This window comes from Phocoena phocoena, chromosome 19, assembly GCF_963924675.1.
Source record: "Phocoena phocoena chromosome 19, mPhoPho1.1, whole genome shotgun sequence".
Taxonomy (NCBI): Eukaryota; Metazoa; Chordata; class Mammalia; order Artiodactyla; family Phocoenidae; genus Phocoena; species Phocoena phocoena.
Window position 1 is genome coordinate 7761573 of NC_089237.1, and position 20525 is coordinate 7782097.

A 20525-nucleotide genomic window follows, 5' to 3' on the forward strand; every position below is an offset into this window, starting at 1 on the left:
AAGATCCCATAAGGCTGCGGGGTATGGCCAAAAAAAAAAAAAAAGAAGCCACTATGACTGTTAATTTTTATGTCACCTTGGCTAGGCTATGGTGATCAGCTGTTCGTCCAGACACTAATCTAGATGTTGCTGCAAGGATATTTTCTGGATGTGATTAACATTTATAATTAGTTGACTTTAAGTAAAATAGATTACCCTTGATAATGTGGGTGGGCTTCATCCAATCAGTTGAAGGCTTTAAGAGCAGAAACTGAGGTTTTCTGGAGAAAAGGAAATTCTGCTTTAAGACTAACATAGAAATCCTGCCTGAGTTTCTCATCTGGCAGACTGTCCTACAGATTTCAGACTGAAGAATACGACGTCAACTCCTGTCTGAGCTTCCAGCTTGCTGGCCTGTCCTACAAACTTTAGACTTGCCAGCCCCCACAATAATGGAGGCCAATTATATGTATTTATCTCCCATTGGTTCTCTTTCTCTGGAGAACCCTGGCTGATACAGCCATCAGATAGCTTATATTGTTAATCCTCCCTTCTGTGACCCACATCATGAATTACAAAGTTGATTCTGAGGGCTTCTATCCTGCTGATTGCCACAGGCATCAAAATCACAGGATCAGAATCTATACACTGGTGCACAGCACAACGCATAGCAGGTGCCCAAGAATGTGCACTGATGGTAATAAACAGAAAGAGAAAAGAGATGCTAAAGAACAAAAGAACGCAACCACCATCATATGAGTAAGTGAAAGGCCCCAAATCATAAGGCAAAATCAAGAAGTGAAAGAAATCAGTCTGCTCTTAATGAAGTAAAGTACAGATAAAGCAAAAATACTGGAGGTTTCGAAAGTAGAAGAATTACCACGTTTTAAGTGTTCAAAAATAATACTGGGGCTTCCCTGGTGGCTCAGTGGTTGAGAATCCGCCTGCCAATGCAGGGGACACGGGTTCGAGCCCTGGTCCGGGAAGATCCCACATGCCGCAGAGCAACAAAGCCTGTGCGCCACAACTACTGAGCCTGTGCTCTAGAGCCCGTGAGTCACGACTACGGAGCCCGCGTGCCACAACTACTGAAGCCCACGTGCCTAGAGCCCGTGCTCCGCAACAAGAGAAGCCACGGCAATGAGAAGCCCACGCACTGCAACGAAGAGCAGACCCCGCTCGCCGCAACTAGAGAAAGCACTCGCGCAGCAGCGAAGACATAACACAGCCAAAAATAAATTAAATAAACAAATTTATTAAAAAAAAATAATACTAGTGTTTGAACTCTTGATCTTGATGATTCCATCATTAAATGGAAGAACCTTTACATTTTTTATGGTATTAAATGTATTTACTATGAATTTCAGAAACCTACTTAATTTTAGGTAACGTACCAATCAAAATGTGCCAAAACCAAATAATTCTTTATTCTGCAGTAAGTTCCATCTTTGAAAGCCCCTGGTTTCGAAACATATTTACCTGATGCTCCTAAAAGCTAAGAGAAACTTTTATAACTATTTGATAAGCGAAGGCTCAGTATCCACGCTTTAGAAATGTGGTCTGCCCTAGGACAGACCCACTTGACAAGCATATGTGTACTCCAATATAACAAAAATTTGGAAGATGATGATGTCAGCTGCTCAGGACTCTGATTACCATTCTGAATTTTTATAATAGGTTTCCCTCTTAACACCTGAGCAAAATGAATTACTCCTATTTTCCAAGTTGCTCAAATATGTAAGAGAAAAGTGAACTAGATTTATCAGGTACTGAATTAAAATGGCTTAAATTGTCTTTATAGTATGCGTATTTCTTCCTTGACAGAGAAAACAGAAATAATGACTCTTATCAACCTGGGGACCCCTTTCAAAAGTCGGGCCTACACGCATAAAAACAACCACCTCAGCAAAGCCCTAACTTGACTGAACCAACGACCGTGGGCTTTGAAAGAAGCAAAGGTCTCAGAGAAGGCTTTAAAAGCACATATGGTTTCTAACTCAAAAATTAAAAGGCACGACCAAATGCAGAACAGTGCTATAAATAGCTTGCTGTGATAATGGAGAAATACTCTACAGAAACAAACTCCCATCGTACCTTCTGCTATTTAAATGAGTAATATTTATGTATTTATTAACAAAGCCCCAAATCACCTAAGAACATGTGTATAACATTAACCATTGCTGCATTGTTTGCCATAGTAAAAGACTGAAAAAAAAAAAACCGCTCCCAAATGTTCACCAATAGACTATGTTAAAAACTGATAGCGTGCGCACACAAAGGAACGTTACACAGTTGTTTTTTTTAATAAAAAGAACAACAACAAAAAACCCTCTCTAATATGGAGATAATATAAAAAGATCTCCAATATGTTTGAAAGTAAACAAAACAAATACAAAACAAGGTGCAGAGCAGTCTAAGTAGCATGCTATGCTTGTATTTCCACAAGAAACTCTGGAAGAATTCCAGAAAGTGGTTACGTATGTATGGGGAGGAACTGGGTGGATGAACAGCTACAGTGAGAACTAGACTTTCATTGTACGCCTTTTCATTCTTTTAAACTTTGAACCACGTGACCATATTACTTATTCAAAAAAAAATAATTCTAAGTAATTTTAGGCTATTTTATTTTCACCTATCTCTATTAAAGAAAGAAAAAAAAGCTGTAAACCCAAGTTCCAACATGAAATCGGCTGTTCTCAATACTTTTTAAGTGTTTCTAGCTCAATGTGCATACAAAACTAAGGGGTTCCTTTAAAAACACAAAAAAGAGGGATGTCCCTGGTGGCACAGTGGTTAAGAATCCACCTGCCAACGCAGGGGACAAGGGTTCAAGCCCTGGTCCGGGAAGTTCCCACAAGCCGTGGAGCAACTAAGCCCGTGTGCCACAACTATTGAGGCTGCATGCCACAAATACTGAAGCCCGCCTGCCTAGAGCCCATGCTCCACATCAAGAGGAGCCACCGTAATTAGAAGCCCGTGCACCGCGATGAAGAGTAGCCCCACTTGCCGCAACTAGAGAAAGCCCGCGCGCAGCAACGAAGACCCAGTGCAGCCAAAAAGAAAGAAAAAGCAATTTCTTCTGGGCACTGTGACCATCATTACAGGGACAGATGACCATGCGCTTGCTGAAACAACTACTCCAAGGCCATGGAGTAACAGAGACTTTCCACTGAGCCAGAGGGCGGTCTCAGCTCAGCCAGTTTAGTCACCTGGAGAAAACTGACTCTGCTATTTGCTTTGTTCTACTTTCCGTACTCAAGATAGGGAGACCTCAAAATCAACCCAGTCTGATTCTTCGACAGGGAGACAGGCCTCTGAGTTTTGTCTCAATCCTGATGCAGAATAGCCTCCATTCCACAAACCATCAAGGACAAGTTCAAAATTCAATTCCTTGAAAAAGGCAGAGGCTTTGGTAAGAAGAGCATTAACTTGCTGGGTAACCCTGGCCTTACCAGTTCATTTCTCTGGGCCTCCATTTTCTTACCGGTGAAATGAATGGGTCTGGGGCCAAATTCTCTGCAAGGTTCCTTTGGGTCTAAAATACTATAATCCAGGGACTTCCTCGGTGGTCCAGTGGCTAAGACTCTACATTCCCAATGCAGGGGGCCTGGGTTTGATCCCTGGTCAGGGAACTAGATCCCACATGCCCCAACTAAGCGTTTGCATGCCGCCACTAAAGATACCACACGCGGCAACAAAGATCCCGCACACGGCAAATAAGAGCTGGCACAGCCAAATTAATTAATTAATTAATTAAAAAAAATAAAATAAAATACTATAATCCAATAAAGAGTCAGGTAAATCTAAAGATCAGATGAAGGATAGGAGATGCCTCTAGACTACAGCATATTTTCACGTACACAAAGATTTGCTGACTGGGACATGAATGTTCTGACTCCTATTTTCCGTGTTTTATCTTAAACATACATAATTTGGTCCACTTGATACAAATATTTCTCTCATGCAAAAGCTCTGACTAAAAATGAGTTACCAGAGACCTCCCTGGTGGCACAGTGGTTAAGAATCCACCTGCCAATGCAGGGGACACAGGTTCGAGCCCTTGTCTGGGAAGATCCCACATGCCGCACAGCAACTAAGCCCATGCACAACTACTGGGCCTGCGCTCTAGAGACTGCGAGCCACAACTACTGAGCCTGTGGGCCACAACTACTGAAGCCCGTGTGCCTAGAGCCCGTGCTCCACAACAAGAGAAGCCACCGCAATGAGAAGCCCGCACACTGCAACGAAGAGTAGCCCCCGCTTGCCTCAACTAGAGAAAGCCCGCACGCAGCAACAAAGACCCAAAACAGCCAAAAATAAATAAATAAATATATATATTTATTTATTAAAAAAAAAAAAGAGTTACCATTAGGTAAAACTTTTAAAAGATTGATAGAGTAGAGAGGATGATTTAAGACTGTAGGTATGGAGGGTGCTGGTTAAGAAAAGTTTTAGTTTGGTCCATTATCCTTTGATTATCACCATCCAAGATTCATACTTGTATTAATATCCTTTGAGGACTAGCCCTCCAGTGATTTACCTTTGCTTATTCCCATAAGTGAAGGAGGGGTGAATACTCTTCTGAGGCAGCAAATTCTACTGTAAACTCCAAGCCAGCAAAACTGCTCCATATTCTGAGCAATAAAAGCTAAGTGATTTCAGAAAAGAAAAATCCACAATACTTGTGCATATTTTTGTCTACTAAAAAGCAAAATGCATGCTTCCTTTAGCACTGGTTTCCTACAGTCATAATCAGCTAGAGCTTTATTAAAACACTAATGATGCACGGCTTTATCTTAGACTGTTCTAAAGCAGCTCTTAAGCATATTCATCTCTGCAAGGATTCACTGTTTGGCACAAATCAGTGAGCAACACAGCCCTGGCAGGCACTCTGCAGGGTGCAGGTTCACTGTCTGGTCCCTACTTTGGGCTGGCACAAACTGGACAGACTGCTGAGAAACCAGCTCATCTCATTACTATGTCTTTATTCTCCTGCTGCAATTCTGACATCTCTCCAATTTCACGAAAATCCTCATCAGGTCCTAAGCCAAAGAGAAGATGATAGCCATGGGTCCCCAGAAGTCTTGAGAAAAGCAAGGAAAAATAAAGAGCAGAGAGTTAGGTCACGCGCCAGCAGTTCAGAATTGGCTGGTGCTCGATCCACTAGTCATCCTCTTTGTGCTGTCAAAATTCTCCTACACTTCCAATATTTATGCTACATACCAGAGGCTGGAGACATTCATCTTTTTAATGATTCTGAAAACAAACATAATACTTCTCTACATTTTAAATACCTGTGCCCTGTCCCAGAGCTATCCTCATTCCAAAAACCAGGCTTGCCACTACTTTGGCAAAGCGGCAACCCGAGTGACTCTGATACTTGATTCTTTAACATTTCTGTTAAACACCTTTCTTCTGACAGCCTCTTAAAAAGCACCAGTACAGCCAACGCATTTTCGGCCTCCATCCTCCAGCAGGCGACGGGAGCTTTCCCCTGAGAAACCTAATTCAAACCTGTGTCTGTCCCTCCCTCTCCGGAGGCCACCAGGGCCAGCACCTGGCACAGGCGCCTGCTTCGGATACCAAGCCCGCCTGACCTAACCCTCAGCTCCCGAGGGGAACAGACCACCGGGCGGGAAGGAAGGGACGCAGCGCTGCGGCCAGCGGGAACCCGGCCTGCGCCGCGGACACCCCGCCCCTCGGGAGCCGCAGTGCCCCGAGCGCACGTCTCTGTCACAGGACCGACTGCGTGGGGGCCGCTCCAGTCCCCCGGCGGAAGGGCTGCCCACTCCAGCGACCTGGCCAAGGGCCCTAAAGCACCCCTCCAGACCTCCTCCAACACCTCCCACCCTCCGAGATCGCTCTGCAGCGACGTCGGCCTCTGCGTCCCCGGGACCCTCGGAGCCCTCGCGCGGGAGCACCGCGACCTCCTCCCGGCCCTGGGTCGTGCTCACCGGACTTGGGCGGGTAGCGGTACACGGAGTTGGACGGGATGTCCACCTCCTCCACGCCCGCGTGCTGCCGGCTGGTCAGGGCCCCCATGGCTGCTGCGCCCGCGCCGCCCTCGGCGCCTCACCGCGGCCGCTCGCCCCGCGCCCGATGCGGTGGTCGGCTGCCCGCCGCGGACGGCTCCGCCTCGGTGCTGCGGCTCTGGCGGCGGGGAGCCCCCGGCGCGCCGCGCACCATCCTCCGCCGGGCCCCGCGGCGGCGCCTGTGCCGAGGGGGGCTGCGGGCTGGGCCGGGGGCGCCGCCGCCGCCTCAGGCCTGGTGATGTCAGCGGCGGCTCGCGCGCGGGGACCGCGGCGGCCAAGGCCAATGGCGGGGCGGGGCGGGAGCGGCCGCGCCGCGCCGCGCCGCGCCGCGCCGCGCCAGCCAATGGGCAGCGGGACGCGGCGGAGCGGCGGCCGGGCGCGCGGGGCCGACCCGGGGCTCGCGGCCCTCCGCGGGCTGAAAGCGCCGAGGACGCGTTGCCCCGCGGAGCCCGCTGACCCCGTCAGGTGACCGCGCGGGAGCCGCCTCCTCGCCGCGCTCCAGGCCGAGGCCGGGAGTTTGGTCACCATTGTCCCCCAACATCCGAAAGGCGCACGCGGCTTCCCGGCCCGGGGGAAGCCTTCTCCAGCCCCACCCCTCAGCATCTGCCAAAGCCAGTGGTCAGAAACCCCGCAGAGGGGCGCCCCCAGTCTCCCAGCCGGGGCAGTTCGGGTGGGTTCCCGCCCCCAGAGCCTCAGCCCCAAAGGGGCTCCCAGGGGGCGGGGAGATTGGTGAGCGCTGGGGACCCGCTAGGACGAGGTCGCCATTCCTGTCATTTAGCTCCTTTCAAAGCGCAGAAAGCTATACCTGTTCCCTGTTTATGGGTCCCTTGGGCAGCTCATGTAGTCCTGAAGTTAGGGGACCATCAAGCCAAAGTAAGATCAAGACATTCAACCCCGGACTCTGCACCTTTCGGAAACTTTGGAAAGGCCTGCGAGCGAGGAGAGTCGACGCAGTGGGACGCGAGTGGGCCGGGCAGAGCAGGGGCTCCTCTGGATGACAGCACACACCCAACAACAGTGGGATGCTTGGACAGGCAGAAGACGTCACTCCAGAGCTTAATTACGGACATTTGTGTTTTAAAACTTTTATTTTGTGTGTGTGTGTGTCTGGTGTTTTTTTCTGAGCGGGTGGACTGATCAGCAAGAACTTCAGCTGCTAGAACATGATTTCAAGAGCGTCTCTACACACAGTACAGTTTGGGGCCTCGAGTTCCCTTGATTAGGTTTGCAAAGCCATACCATAGCGTCTCTTTCCTGATTGTCCTTTGTAGTTTTCATCGCCCTCTCTTCAGCTTCAGACCTGGTGACGAAGATACTGACGCCCAATTGCCTTGGTTTTCTCCAAGGTCCCCAGGAAGGCAGGAACACATCCCTGTCATTTTTTTCGACTGATGCCGAGGAGGGTCTGAGCGACAGGGCAAGTCCCTGGCCCAGAAGAGCGGATGGGCAGCCTCTCCCAAGTACCAGGTCTCCCTAGAGGAGTTCAGAGCCTTCCCCCCGAGCCCTCGACCCTCATCACTAGAAGGCTTTTGGACATACCTTTGGAAGGGACCTCCTGGATACTCCTTTCACCACACATAGGCCCACCTTGTAACTACTGGGTAAAGGGAAAATACAAGTCATCTAGAACCGCCTCAAAGCAGAAGGCCTTCAGCACATCACAGAGTAAAATGTCTTATAATCTTAGACCCTGTTAAGAAGCCTTTGTCCTTCCTGCCCTCAGCATTTGGTAAAGGGGGCACCATGCCCTTAATGGGTTTACCCATGTCTTCAGGTTTCTTTGTCCCAGCCAGAGCCAGGCAGGTTGTGGCTCAATGAGGCAGCTCCATCCCATTGCTTGCAAGGATCTGTTCTTGTCCCTGCCTAGGGTCATGAGACAGAAGAGAAAAGGAGGGAAAATTCTAGCTTGAAGAGACTTTCTGTGAATTGAATTAGAGTCCCACCGTCTACTAATCACGTAATGTTACAGTTTTGGAAAAGAAAACCTCTACCGGTGCTCAGGGTGCAAGCGAGATAAGCGAACCCTTGGAAGAGCCGCCACTGCATTCCTCCCAGGTCCTTCCTTGGTGCCTCTTGACTCCCTTGCCAGAGATCTGGGCCAAGGAGAGGCCCTGAGGGAGAAGATGGCACAGACAAGAGGAAAAATCCAGAAATGACTCCCATCAAGAGAGCCATAAAAATACTTTTAACTTGAACAAATGGTCTGGGGAGGAGTGGTGCAGAGTGCATAGGGAAATTACATGCAAATACCATGCATCCTTTGGGTGAATAGCCTCAAGGCGTCCTATCCATTTCCACGCTGTGGATGCAGCCCAGCGGAGAGCCCTGCGTTTAAAGGTCTCAGGGGTTTCCTCTAAGCATCCGAGGAAGGCAGGGAGGTAAAAGCTACGTATTTTATCAGGTCTTCGCCCTTCTTCTCAACCTTGGGTCCAAGGGAGAAAGGAGAAGGCTGTGGGGAGGGGAACAGAGGGATGAGTAATTTCTAGGTCAGCTAGTCCCCTTGAGCTTTTAATTTTGTTCATGTTGGCTGTCCTGGTTTCAGCTCAGATGTGCATTTTCCACCTTTGTAACACATCCATTCATTTCGAAGATTTGCACAGATTCCTGTATCAGGAGGGAGAGAGAGCCTGTAGGTGAAGAGCTGATGGACGCTGCCCTGTATGGAGCAAGCACAGCGCTCCTAAGGCAGCAGAGCAGGGAATACCTCGGGGACCTGAAGGAGCTAAGACAGGCCCCTTCTTGGCTGTTTGCTTGGCCCTTCTGCCTGGGCTAGCGGGGACAGGAAGGTTAGAGCCCCGGCTGTTCTGAGTATCCAAAAGATGGGCCCAGTCACAACACACAGCCCCTGATCTTAAGCTCACGGCTTAAGTGGATTAAAGCTAAAAGCACAAGCAGGGAATTTCACTTCCTGTGACGCTGACAGAGGGGGCTGAGCCTAAGTGTTTTGGGACCCAGCAAACGGTTCCTCTGAGGACCTAAGGCTCTCTGTTGAGGAAAATAACCTTGCCCATTAGGCAATCAGTAATCGGCCTTTCACATTTTGCTTCTTGCCAAGGGTGAATTCTTCATTGTTAATTTCCTGCTCAGCTGTGTGCCCCTAACAAAGGAGAACTGTTCAGACTACAGTTGGGTTTGTAGCTTCTTAATCTACTTTTCAAGTTAAGATTGAAATGAAAGACAATGTTTACACTGGTGTGGCTTTGGGTGGGGTGAGGTGCCTGGGGTGGGACCTTGAAGTTGGCACTCGCTGTTAGTGTCACGCAGGTACCTCACCCTGGCTGCAGCCCTGCTGCCCAGGCATCTGGCATTTGGAGAAATGGAAGACCTGGGACATTAATCCCATTCAAGGACTCCTTTAAAGAAATTAGGAGAGTTCGTTCTATTTTGCTTTACTTTAGTCCCAGATTGTTTCTATCAAACACTAGAGCCCGTAAAGCTCGTTTCTGTACATTCGCTTCTCCCTTCACTTCCCTGCCCTTCTTCTGGTTTTGAGCTCAGCCCCACCTGGGGCCGCACATGCTGTGTGATAAAATCAGCGTGAAAGAAGGCACCACTAACATTTCAGCCCAGTTTGAATCCGCTGCCCCCTCTGCTCTTCCTGGGGAAACACTCAGGCAGGCAAAAAGCCCAGCATCTGTCTCCTGCTACCCAGAGAAACCAGAATGTGGAAGAGGCAGCGTGGTGACATCCTCCACACCTCTATGCTCAACTGCGGTTACTTAGAAAATCAAAGAGAGAAACTGAGAACAAATTCTCTTCCTTCTCCCAGGGTTTCTTGACAACACGAGTCCTGGCTGGAGCATCAGATCTGAAAGAAGTCGGAAGACCGTCTAGTCCAGGCTCCCTCACCTGACCGGTGAGGCAGCTACAGCCTGGGGAGGGGAAGGGACTTTCTCAAGGCCAGGCCAGTGGAAGCCTGGCTCAGAACCCAGGGATCCCAGGCTTCGGTGCACTGGGCCTCGCTGTGGGAAACCCGTATTGCTGGTTTGGTTTCTTTTTTTGCAAGGTAGGTTGACTTCTAGAGCTGGTATAAGAGGACAAATCAACTCAAGGAATAAGTTCAGAAATCCAACACAAACACATGTTCACCTGTTGTGATACCAGTGCCCACACACGATAAACCACCCTGCCGTGGAAGTTATCCAATCCTGAGCTCCAGCTGGCATAAAGAAGCCACAGAACTTCTCTCAGCTGGAGTCTCCCTACACACTCCCTCTACTCCCCTGAAACTGGAGCTGAGGTCAGATCAGTCATTCATCTCCTCCCAGGCACGGGAACCTAAGGGCAGATGAGGAAAGGGGGTGAGACCCACCACCGAGGGTTAGATCAGATTCTTAGCAAGCAGGTTAAAAGTGTCACATACACACTCACGGTGCATCCCTGCTAAAGTCTGAGCATTGGTCAATTCCATGACTCCATTTACAAAGACACATTTATTCCTGAGCTAATTGCTTGTTCATTTAGGTGACACCTACTATCTTCATCAGGGACACTTCAAAGAACATGTGTTGAGCCTGTCAGAGTAATAAACGGAGGTACCACTTGCTGTTGTGGTTCTGCTGGAAGCCTCAGATCTCTTTTAGGTACCATGAGGTGTATTATATTGCTTTGTTATGTACTGTTACCTTTTATAGTCCAAGATGCTCTCTGTGTATAAAAAGAGGCCTAGCAATTTCATCAGCTTCCTCTCTGCTTTTCCTGCATCTTGGCCCTCTTTCCTCTCATACATTCTAAAAATCACTGTTTGCTTAACTTTCCTGATACACACCTGTCATCATGTTACTGCCCGTATACCTTTAGTGGCTCCCTATTACCCTACACAAGGCAGATATTTTATCCCTGAGCCCTTTTCTCCCTCTGTGTCCCAATAAACCCCGCTCGTACCCTGAAAACAGCTGTCATTCCGGCTCATGTGTTTGCTCATAAAAAACCTGGTTTGTGGGCTTCCCTGGTGGCGCAGTGGTTGAGAGTCCGCCTGCCGATGCCGGGGACACGGGTTCGTGCCCACATCCGGGAAGATCCCACATGCCGCGGAGCTGCTGGGCCCGTGAGCCGTGGCCGCTGAGCCTGCGCGTCCGGAGCCTGTGCTCCGAAACAGGAGAGGCCACAACAGTGAGAGAGGCCCGCGTACCGCAAAAAAAAAAAAAAAAAAAAAAAAAAACCTGGTTTGTGTCACACCTGTGTGCTGAGGTCAATCCCACTTAGCTGAAATCTGACCTTTTCCATGAAGCTGCCTCTGAGAACCGTGGCCCACAGTTGGCTCTTCTTTTCTCAGAAGTCTTATTGTGTGAATAAATTTCTGTATACCTCACTTGATATGTACTTATATGCAGGATGTCCCCAGGTTCCAAAGGCAAAAGGCATATCAGGCTCTGGAGCCAATCAGAACAAGGTCCTAAGCCCAGTTCTTATATTACCATCTGTGCGTCTTGGGAAATTTCCTCATTCTCTCCGAGCCTCAGTTTCCTCCTCTATAAATGAACATGAGAACAGCAAAGAGCTGTCTGAACATTCAGTTGGACAAGCTATGTAAAGCCCTAGCACAGTTCCTGGCACACAGCAGGGGCTCAATAAATGCTAATGTTTTTTTAATTTAAAAAATCATTAGTACCTATAAGAGAAAAGAATCTGAAAAAGAATAGACATATATAACTGAATCACTGTGCTGTACACCTGGAACTAACACAACATTGTAAATCAACTAAACTTCAATAATAAAAATATTGTTATGAAGCAATTGGATTCCAGAAGATAATTGTTTTTTATTTATTTTTCAGCTGCACTGGGTCTTTGTTGCTGTGCGCGGGCTTTCTCAAGCTGTGGCAAACAGGGGCTACTCTTCGTTGCAGTGCGCGGGCTTCTCATTGTGGTGGCTTCTCTTGTTGCGGAACACGGGCCCTAGGCGTGCGGGCTTCAGTAGTTGTGGCACGTGGGCTCAGCAGTTGTGGCTCGCGGGCTCTAGAGCTCAGGCTCAGTAGTTGTGGCACACGGGCTTAGTTGCTCCATGGCATGTGGGATCTTCCCGGACCTGGGCTCGAACCCGTGTCCCCTGCATTGGCAGGTAGATTCCTAACCACTGCGCCACCAGGGAAGCTCCCAAAAGATAACTTTTTAAAGTCAGGGGTCCGGGATTTCTGAGCCAGGATGTGCATTCAAGACCCTGCCTTTGGGAATTCCCTGGTGGTCCAGTGGTTAAGACTCCACACTTCCACTACAGGGGGCCCAGTTTCAATCCCTAGTCAGGGAATTAAGATCCCGCAAACCACGCGGCCAAAACATAAAAAAAAAAAAAAAACCTGTGCCTTCATGGTGCAGATGATAGAACTACAATAGAGGGAGGCAGAGCCCAGGGCTTGGATCCCCTGAGACACCCCCTTTCTGCGCCATTGGAACCCAAACCGCCAGGAACACATCTCCGCCATCACACCTGTGGGCTCCTGAATGGCCAGATAAAAAGCCAGCCTGCACCCCTTTCTTCTTCCCAACGCACGGCATCCCCAGTGTCTGCACTGGAAGCGAATGTCACCCTCAAAGGCCCTCTAGATAGGCCATCTGTGGACTGGGCTGTGTATCTGTGAGCCACCATTGTTAACTTTTCATTTATGTGTCATCTGCTAACTAGAGAGAAAGCCCATTGGGCTGGGGCCTGCTCTCCAGAGCTGATTGTTTGGAATTTTGCCAGCCAAGTTGTTAAACGGCCAGTAGCTTGAAACTGGCCATAATGGGACCATTTAGTCCACAGAAAGCATCGAATGCTGCCCATCAGGGCTTCCCCTGCTCCCCAGAGCCAGTTTGCCAGCACACCCCTGGCCTTAGGTTTCTTCAAATCCCCCAGAAGGACTGGCCACATAGTTTCCCGTATGGGTAAGAGTCATTAGATAAATGACTAGTTAAATACTTACAAAGAATAATCGATTTTGAACAATGACTCCATCCAAGCACTTTTGAATGCATTAGCTCATTTAATCTTCAGAACCCCTAGAGGTAAGTAGGATTATTGTTCCCATTTCCCAGATGAGGAAACTGAACCTCACTCCACCAGGGAGCAGGAAACTGCCTGAGCCTAAAGCCCCAGGTCTTCCCCACAGATCGCTTGTCCTACCAGCCTCCATGGCGAAAACCTGTCCCTGTGCCAGGCCTGCTGGTCACTGAGCCAGCAGAGTATTTCTGTCTGTAGTGGCACCAGTGAAAAAGGGCGACGTGTGGGGACGTCTCTCCACCTCACCTTCACCTTGTCTCCCTAACTTTAATCTGCCTTCCTTATCCCACTTCCTTCTACCTCATCTCTGCATCTGAATTAGGACCATTTTTCAACAAGGCCTTTGACTCCCGTCTCCTCTTGTCTATGGAAGTCTTTCTTGGCCTTAAACTTCTCTCCTATAGACACTTTGGTGAACCCTGTGCTTTGTAACTGCCTTCAGGTCTGGACAGACATCCTGTGTCCTTGCACAATCCCATCTGATGACTGGGCTTAGTACACACCCCAGGCAGTAGGACAGCTCTGGTCTGGCAGCTCCCCAAGGGCAGGTCACAGGATTTTCTCTGCCTGCTCCCAGGGTCCAAGGCATGATGGGCATGGATTTTGTTGGTGACAAGGCGTGTTCTGGTGGTTTCTCAATTCTGTTGTGTACAAGCCAGTGCTCTCATTCTCAGTAGAGACTTCCTTCCTCTTTATGTGGAACACTGCCCTGTGTTTATTAACAGCACCCTGCTTGCTCCAAAGAGCGGTGTGGGCTCTTGGGGTTAGGAAATAGCACGCATCCATCATTTGACCCGAGGTGCCCTGTGTTCCTGACAGGAGGGCACCTGTCACTGCCAAACTTGCAAAAAGAAAAATGACCAGGGGCTTTATTTTAAACAAATGCTTCTCCTCCAGGACTTGCCTTCCCTTTTTTTCCCCCCTAAATGTACGCTGGCTTCCTGTGTTTCTGAAAATTTCCAAAACCTCAAGCAGCATCTCACTGGAAACTACAGACCTCTCCAATATTTCTCTCCGTTCTGCTGATCCTGGTCCATTTATATTCCCTCTATGACTCTGGGATTTAGAGATAAGGAAGTGAAAATAGGTTCATCCTCACTGCCCAACAGGCTGGTACCTGTGGAAGAGCCGCATGCAGGTGGTTTAGACACTGCTAATGTTTACCAGTCCCTGGATCTCTACTTCTGGGTGTGCGGAAGATCGACTTTGCTGGAAGTCAGGAGAGGCTATGTGATTCTCCTGGACAATGAACCGTGAGCAGAGGTGTATTACTTCTGGGCTAAAGCGTTTACTTGCCGACATTCAACCCTCCAAGCCTCTCATTGCCAAGTTCTAGCTGGTGCACAGGAACAGATAGGAAACGCTTTAGGCTTTGTGGTTCATACTGCAACTACTCAGCTCTGTTGCAGCATGAAAGCACTCATAGATGATACATAAACAAATAAATATAACTGTGTTCCAATAAAACTTTATTTACAAAAACAGGAGGCAGCCCGAGAGCTGTAGTTTGCCAGTTCGGAGCTACAAGGCAGTGGAAGCTCCTACAGGCTGGATCATTATATCACTACCCAGAGGGCAGTTTTTCTTGAGAGTCACCGAACTGCAGCGAACTTTGCATGAGTGAGAAGTAAGACTGTAGGATTGTAGTTACCTCAGCAGAGCTTAGCCTTACCTGGCCCATTTACGGAGTCTCTGCACCAACCTGAGGAAGCATGTACCGTTTTTTGTGGACAAAGGAAGTGATACTCAGCCCCCGCCTCCCCCGCTGCCCAGGGCAGGTCCACTCCAACCCATGCCTCTCCAAGCTTAGTGTCTCCCCCACCCCACTCCCCAACAGAAGCCCCGACGGGTCTTGCTATAAACTTGCTTTCAAGGTAACTCTGTGCTTTAGTTTGTACTGTTTCCACTTCCAAAAATTCCCTTCCGTCTCCTTTCTATCTACCCAAATCCTTCCCAACTCAGATCTCCCTCCTCCAAGGAGCCTTCTTGGACAATCTTCTATGATTGATCCTATGATTAGAGTCACTGCCTGAGGTCATGAAAATGAGAAAAAGAGAAAAAGAAAGCCAGCCCTTGTTGCGAGTGATCCATATTGCTCAGGGGGCTTCGCTGAGCTCACCCAGCAGAGTTGGAGGAGAGAAAGACTGGGCCCCGGGAAAGGTGAGTCACTTAATCAACGGGATCAATGTCTCAGACCCACAATCGCCTTTGTCTGGAGATAACTGCACATAGGATTAAATGACCAAGAAAAGCAAGGGAGGGGCTCCCCTGGTGGTGCAGTGGTTAAGAGTCCACCTGCCAATGCAGGGGACACGGGTTCGAGCCCTGGTCCGGGAAGATCCCACATGCCGCAGAGCAACTAAGCCCGTGCACCACAACTACTGAGCCTGCACTCCAGAGCCCGCAAGCCACAAGTACTAAGCCTGTGTGCCACAACTACTGAAGCCCGCGCGCCTAGAGCCTGAGCTCCACAACAAGAGAAGCCACCGCAATGAGAAGCCCGCGCACCGCAACAAAGAGTAGCCCCCGCTCGCCGCAACTAGAGAAAGCCCGCGCGCAGCAACGAAGACCCAGCGCAGCCATAAATAAATAACTAAATAAATTTGTAAAAAAGAAAAAGCGAGGGAGGGAATGCTTAATGCAGATTTGGGGATTATGTGTCTGGGGAGGAAAGGAATATGCATTTGGGAAGAGTCATGCAAGGGTTTTCAAAGGTACTAGTCTTGTACTTCAGTTCTATGTTGGGTATGTGGGTGTTTGTTTATTATTCTTCAAACTGTGCATAGGTTATACACAAACTTGGTATATGATATAATTCTCAAAAAAAAAAAAAAAGAAAAGGTGTGTCAGGTTGGAAGGCTGTCTCGAACCTTGAAGTCAGTGGCTGCCACAGCAACGGGCCTCCTGTGTTTTGAACTCACAGATGGGGCTAGAGAGGCCCACTTCCAGGCTGATCAATTCCTGTCCCATAGAGAGAAAGTGGCAGGTGCCTGAGTCCAAGCAGACAACTGAGGCCCCCAGAGAAGGAAGACCCTCCTAAGAAGGCTGTCTCCTGCCCTCCCTTCCTGTCCCCCTCGGCAAAGACCCACCTCTGACATCCCTTCGAAAGTGTTGCCAGAGACTTAGCTACCATAAGACACACCTGGCAATGGGAGGTGGGGCTGCCTTATCAGGGGGCTGGCAGGTACGGGACAGAGAGTACAGGCCTCAGTGCTCCTTCTGGGAACTGCCATTAACTGTTCTGGGATTGGTATGGCCTTTGTCCCTTGTGGACATGTGACATTTGGTGAAAACGCAATCTGGTATAAAGCAGTATAAACTCACATCACCTGAGGACTGGCTTTGACCTTCCCACTACTTCCAATAATACAGACAAGCTTTTGTGTCTTTTCAGTACCACTGAGAGAGAAGATAAGGTGCATTCCAGGGGGTGGACAGGGCTAGAAAGTAGATTGTGATATTTAAGAGCTCTGGGAGCAAACACAAGTACCTGCGTTCAGATCTCAGCTCCACCCTGAGCTAGCTGAGTGACTTGGGGCAAGTCACTTACCCTCTCTGATCCTGCTTTTCTTTGTTAGTTGGGGATATGCACAGTCCCCACCTCCCTGGGTTGTTGTATTAAACAAGATAATCCAAATAAAGAATGGCGCAGAGCTGGGTTCAGAGTACATTCTCAACAGACATAATGTTTTGTCATTGAGCCAAAATCTCAGTGATCACAGAGGACTGGGATTTGCCTGGAGTAGAAGTACTCCTGCACTAAGCCCCCATCTTCTTTAAGGAAAAAGACTAGGAAAAAACCAAATGCTTCAAAAGTGGCAAAAAAAAAAAAGTGGCAAAGTTTACCTTGCCCATGATATAGTAGAAATAGCATAAATTTGCCCTGGCAAGTAGTTGTAAAAAAAATAGGTTGTGTTAAACAAACAAGGGCTGGCAATAGCATTTGAAGTCCACGAAAGGAGAAGGGAGCCATCCCACCTCCAGGAGTGCCTGGGTCCACCCTAACCCAGCTGCCCCGCAGACCTTGGTGCTGCTTGTCTGCATTTGGTCTCTTTACCTGGCACTTCATCCTCTCCCATTCTCCCTCTCCTTCTCTCAACATCTTTCTGCTTCTCCTGGCCACCTCGTCCTTTTGTCCTGGCATCTTGAAGCAACAGCAGCGAAACAAGAAATAAGAATTTGAAGAGGGAGAAAAGGAGGGAGGGAAGGAAGGGATGGGAGAAAATGAGAGATCTGATCCCATTGCTACCATAAATCAAGCAGGGGCTGTGTGGCTTTGAGTCGGTTCCTCGCCCTCTCTGAGCCTGAAGACTATTAGAAGTTTCAAATCAGAGAAGATGTGCAGAGGTGTACAAAGTTTCACGGGGAGCCTGCATGTGGTGGGCCTTGGGTACCAAGAGTCCCCAAGTTCCCTCTCTGTTTTTTGTTTTTGTTTTAATTTTTTGGCTGTGCCGCAAAGCATGTGGGATCTCAGTTCCCCGACCAGGGATCGAACCCACGCCCCCTGCTTTGGAAGCACGGAGTCCTAACCACTGGACCGCCAGGGAAGTCCCTCCCTCTCTCAGCTTTGTTGGATCAGTTTGGGTTGGGGAGTAAGAGGTAGAAAGGAAGAAAAAAGGAATAGGAACGGAATGCACTGCAGAGATGGAGGTTGGGAATGTCAGTTCTCCACCCCTCCCCCATGATTGCCCAAGACAGCTGGTGCCTCCTTTTCCCCATCTGGGGCTCACTACTTTTCAAGTGTCTGCTGTGCAAGTCCCAGTGCCCTTGATAGCTCTTGTTTGTGAGCCCCACTGAGGTGACACTGCAGCATTAAGGAAAGTAGTATGGTGTAATGGTTAACCGCAAGGTTCTGGAACTACGCTGGGCCAATGCTTCACTCCAGCACTGATTACTGTGACCTTGGGTAAGCTCCTCCCCTCTTCTGGGCCATAACCGCCTTGCTTGTGAAATGGAATTCTGGATTGTCGTGAGTTAACAGACAGTAAACTCTTCAGAAGGTGCTGGCTCACACGAAGTGCTTGGTAAATGGCAGTTGTTTGTGATGGTCCAGCTACTTATTGTTGCCTGTCTCTGTACCAACTCAATGACTTGCATTCACAGCATCCTTGTTATCCGGGCCTGGAGGAAATACTGGCTGAGGTTGTTTCTCTTAGTTGTTGTAACATGGCCCGTTCTGTAGCCTAGAGATCATTGATGTAACAAGGATTTTGTTCCTTCCAAGGCTACTACTGTGTTTTATTCGTTATTAACGGGCATGTTTTTATTGTTCTGTGTTACCTGATGCACACTGTCCTCTCAGATTAAAATAATAATACCTTCAGTTAATAATACCTTACACTTGGGGAGCTGCTTTCATCCCAGCAGCTCAAAGCCCTCTACAAACAGGACCTCATTCATTCTCCCTGGCACTCCTGTTTCCCAGTCCGAGAAGGGGAAGCCCTACCCTCATACATCACTGAAGAGATTCTCAGAAGCCAAAGTACTGATTAAGTATTTCCACTGCTCACGGCCACAACTCAGAGGCAGAACTCTGTTGCTCTCTCTGCCCAGGGTGACTTTAGGCCCCCAGCAGATAACCAGAGTGGCTTGGGGCTTTGTCTTCCATGCCTATGCCAGGTGCCTACAGCTGTGCCCTGCAAATGGTAAACTAAAGAAAGCTTTGGAATAAACCACACTGATATCCAAGAAAAAAAATAGGTTTGGCAATTTTGGTGTTTTCAGGACCTTTGTCTTCCTTGAGAACTTCTTAAATAAGACCTAAGGGCTCCTGCAGCCTGAAACGCCTCTGCCCAGTTAGATCCTACTACTCATGGCCCTGGCATGCTTGACAACTGTATGTACTTGTGGAAACTGGAGCCACAGTGACAGTACTTCCTTGTTCTGGGCTGCTCGTGGGCCAGGCCCCTTGGCAATGGCAGCTGCTGGATACTCACTTTTTTTTTTGCGGTACACGGGCCTCTCACTGTTGCAGCCCCTCCCGTTGCGGAGCACAGGCTCCGGACGCGCAGGCCCAGCGGCCATGGCTCACGGGCCCAGCCGCCCTGCGGCATGTGGGATGTGGGATCCTCCCGGACCGGGGCACGAACCCGCGTCCCCTGCATCAGCAGGCAGACTCTCAACCACTGCGCCACCAGGGAAGCCCTGGATACTCACTTTTGATTTCACCTTGCAATTACTGGAAGGGAAGGGCTGCAAGCTGTACTTGACTCTCTAGTCACACTCCAGTTCTCAGCCCATGAGCGCTTGGGGGTGGCCAAGTGCAATTACGGGAAGAGAAATGGGTCTTTTGGCCGCGGCAAAAAGCTGACTCCTGCTTGTTCAAAACAAACAACAAACAAACAAACAAAAAGACTAAATGGGACAAACTCATTATAGTGCCTGAGGCTGTTTTTCATCAGAACATAAACACTGGGTGTAACTTTTTCCTATTTATATTCTGTTTTTTTACATGGTTAAGTTTTCTTAGATGGAGAGTTAAATCCACTTTAGGCAAAGTCAAAATAGAACCATGGCTTGCTTTCTTCTTAGCCTCCCGTTCTGAAGACTCTTAACTAATTATTACATATTCTTTGACTGGTATTTCAGATCCAGAACTTACTAAGTTTTTTAGAAACAGAAATTCTAACAGTGAATTCCTAGCAATGTTTACCTTCCTAAACTCTCTGGCCTTTCTTCAGTATGCTTAAACTCCTAGTTCTTTCCCCACCCGCACAAATCCCAAGCACAAACCTTGAAGGTTAAATCCTAATCCAGAGGATGGAAGCTCAGTGCATATAAATAAACTTTGTTTTTAAATGTCAAGGGTTGAGAGCCGGTACATGTATAGAAACAAATTAAAGTTTCAGTTAGGCCAATCAATTTAAGGAAAAACAGTTTTTTAGCTTAGTGTCTGAGAAAGTCTCGTTTCCCCCTTGCAATTGTATCTATAGTGTACATTAACAGTAGTTTTCGTCTTCAGAGAGCCAAGTTTTTGTCCTAAAAACGTAGGGGAAGACTGTTGGGCTCTTGGGGTGGGTAGTGGCTGGAAGGAGGCATGAAGGGGGTACGTTACATTTCAGTAAAAAGCTTAAAAAAAAAAGTAGAGCAGCTTGAAAGTTTTTTAAAAAATAAACAATTTTGAGAGTTGAGCAGCTGCAAAGGCTCTGTCTGTTTTCTATTTTGATCATTCTGTTTCTCGAGATGACCACATCTTTCAGAGGAAGTGAGTCAAAGCCACTCTGTCTTGCTTTTCCAGCTGAGCATGTTCAGTTTCAATGAAGTAATGAATGAACTTGGCTGCACCACCCCCAAGCCTACAACAGCAAACAGAGGGGCCTCGGCCAATCAGCAGGCACTCAAGGTTTTCAAGTTGAGTTCAAACAGGTCCAAGGGAGACCAATCAGCGCGCGCGGCTCCTCCCCAGACGCCGGGCCGTGGCCAATCATGAGCCAGGACGAGCCAAAACACAGCGTTCGGCCAATACCGGGGAGCCCCACGGCGCCGACGTTCGCCAATGGGCGCGGCCAGGCAGAAAGGGAAACAGTGCGGGCCCG

General features: G+C 48.6%; 1 protein-coding gene across 2 annotated transcripts in view; it reads right to left on the reverse strand.

Moving 5' to 3' along the window:
* RNF157 (ring finger protein 157) overlaps positions 1 to 6021 on the reverse strand; it is an 80557-nt gene extending 74536 nt beyond the window's left edge. For both annotated transcript variants that reach the window (XM_065896850.1, XM_065896851.1), the window contains exon 1: positions 5934 to 6021. In XM_065896850.1, coding sequence (XP_065752922.1) covers positions 5934 to 6021 — 88 coding nt within the window. The remainder of the gene's footprint in view (positions 1 to 5933) is intronic.
* Between the last annotated feature and the right edge of the window lie 14504 nt (positions 6022 to 20525).